This window comes from Corvus brachyrhynchos, unplaced genomic scaffold, assembly GCF_000691975.1.
Source record: "Corvus brachyrhynchos isolate BGI_N302 unplaced genomic scaffold, ASM69197v1 scaffold87, whole genome shotgun sequence".
NCBI lineage: Eukaryota > Metazoa > Chordata > Aves > Passeriformes > Corvidae > Corvus > Corvus brachyrhynchos.
The window spans coordinates 4,327,062-4,329,273 of record NW_008239767.1 but is presented as its reverse complement, the minus strand read 5'-3'; the positions used below and the strand labels follow the sequence as shown (position 1 = coordinate 4,329,273).

The 2,212-nt window shown below is 40.6% G+C and overlaps 1 protein-coding gene across 1 annotated transcript; it reads right to left on the bottom strand.

Annotated features, from left to right (window-relative positions):
* Positions 1–8: 8 nt before the first annotated feature.
* SMIM8 (small integral membrane protein 8) lies at positions 9–1,338 on the bottom strand. The gene is made up of 2 exons (XM_008640245.2): positions 1,168–1,338; positions 9–217 (listed from the first exon to the last, which is right to left on the bottom strand). The coding sequence occupies exons 1-2, from the start codon at positions 1,285–1,287 to the stop codon at positions 59–61; spliced, it is 279 nt and encodes a 92-aa protein (XP_008638467.1). The 5' UTR covers positions 1,288–1,338; the 3' UTR covers positions 9–58.
* Positions 1,339–2,212: the final 874 nt, after the last annotated feature.

Here is a 2,212-nt window from a genome sequence, read left to right as displayed (position 1 = left end):
AGCAGTAGTTGCCTTGAAAAGTTCTGTGAGTGATTTACTGATTTCCTTTCTTACATTCTCAGTCCCACTTGGAAGTTTTCCTCCTCATATACTTGGACCCCTCACTGTCGATTGCTTCGTAGAGGTCCTTTTTGTTCTCTGCTGTTGCATGCAAATAACCAAGGTAGGCCACACAGAGGCTAATTGCTATCAGTCCAAATGCCATCACAGGTTTGTTCTGACAAGAAAAAATTTGGTACATGTTTTTAGTCAAAACACTTTTCATTAAACTCAAACATTACATTCTTCTATCTCAGCTTAGAAACAGAGCAGTAAACTACTGTGACATCTGCAAAAATCATCACTGCCTTCTTGCAGACTGAATTTTCTGACAGCAAAAAGAATGCCCTTTGGAAAAGAAGATTCTTTCTGGAGACAGAGCAGCACATTGCCCAGTACTCTGTATTTTGCTGTTTGGAAATGCTGCTTGAGCATGAATGAACAAGCCAAACCCAATTACTAAAGGTCTCTACTACAAACTTTTAACAGAGTTCATCTGGATATACTACTGGGACAATGCACTCTGCTCCTGCCAAGCAACCTTGATTACAATCCTCTAAACCAGATTTTGTATTCTTATCACAAAACCTACTTTTGTTATACTAAATCTGTATTTATTATATGCAAAAATTTCACTCATTCCTGGGTTCTGAAAATGCTAACAAAACCTGAGTATCATCAACTTAATTATAAAAGAAAAAGAAAAATCAAAAATATTGAAAAGCTACCAAAAATCGCCTCATTTCATACCAAAAAAGTTTGCGTTCTATGATTTGTTCCCATTTAAATATTAAAAACAACTCCTGTTGTTTTTATTGCGTAATAATATTCCTTAACCTGTCAAATTAGATGGGTAATATGCCTCTAAACAGTCTTTCTGAAAGCAACTTGGCTAGGTACAAAAGAATCAGACAATATAGCAGTGAAATAAAAGCTGCAATAAACAATGTAATGTTCTGCGCTCTCAACAATCTAAATGGAAAAGAGTAAAAATATTTTTAGTTACATTTCTGAGTGGTTTGCATAACAAGAGATGGTTATATAATGCACAGAGAATTGTAATGATTACTTTAAAGCAACTGTTATCTCTTCAAGCATATTTAGTTTCGCTCAGAACGACTGTCTTACAGGTTTAATGAAAAGCTCTGGGTTCACAGCTCGGAAAAGCATAGTTGTCTGAACGCTCCTCAGTCCTGGTTTTCTCTCTTTGGGTGTTTCATTTTCATTTGGAGGTTTGGTGGAAGACATGTTACTTAACGTTGAATACTTCCTAGAAGTAGAATGAAAAGCAAGTGTAATTTCTGTAAAAAAACTGGAAGAACTGCATTCAATGAATGCAAATTCACACTCAGTTTGTCTTCTTACAGCATGAATTTTAGCTGGTGTAAATATTACTGATCGCCTCTGGTGTCATCTAACACTCCCAACTTTAGCACACCAATTTTCAATTCTGTTAATTTTGTACATCCTAAAATTAACTTTTGGAGAGTCACATCTTCATACAGCATATCTAAGTCTCCTCATAATGGGCTTGGGGTTTTTTACTTGCCTTTGGCTAATGCTTTATCTACCTGTGGACCAAGCACAATCAGTCTTTAGACCACTGGCTAAAAAGACAATGCTAGGAAAAATTTTATTTTTTTGGAACTCTTCTACATGACAGGACAGCCCAAGCACCGCTGTAGTGCAGTCACTTTAACCACACACCTCAGCAGGCCCAGCACTCAGGTCTCACTTTTGCACACACTGAGCATGTCACAAATACCTTTGGTTCAAACTGAATTTACTGTGGGGGTGGTGAGGCACTGGAGCAGGTTGCCCAGAGAAGCTCTGGATGCCCCATCCTTTGAAGTGTTCAATGCCAGGCTGAATAGAGCTTGTGAGCAACCTGGTCTTGTGGAAGTCTTGTCCCTGCCCCTAGCAGCGGGGCTGGAACGAGATGATTTTCAAGGTCCCTTCCAACCCAAACCATCCTACGAGCACCTGAGCAAAGGTGCAAAAACACGCCCTTGGCTAACCCTGATTACTGAGGGGCAGAGGAGACACGGTGCAGGGGATCCCCTGGGAAGGGCAGGCCAAGCGCAGTCGCACAACCTCACACCGGGCGGCGAGGGGCTCCTGGAGCCGCCACCGGGACGAAGAGGGCAGTTTAGCCCCAGTTTGAAAAAGCCCA

What these genes read in the sequence shown, in the direction of transcription:
- SMIM8 (XM_008640245.2), bottom strand. Translation starts at nt 1,287, where the DNA reads ATGTCTTCCACCAAACCTCCAAATGAAAATGAAACACCCAAAGAGAGA. An exon ending in CAGAGCTTTTCATTAAACCT is followed by an intron (nt 218 to 1,167) that starts GTAAGACAGTCG and finishes TTTTCTTGTCAG; the next exon opens with AACAAACCTGTGATGGCATT.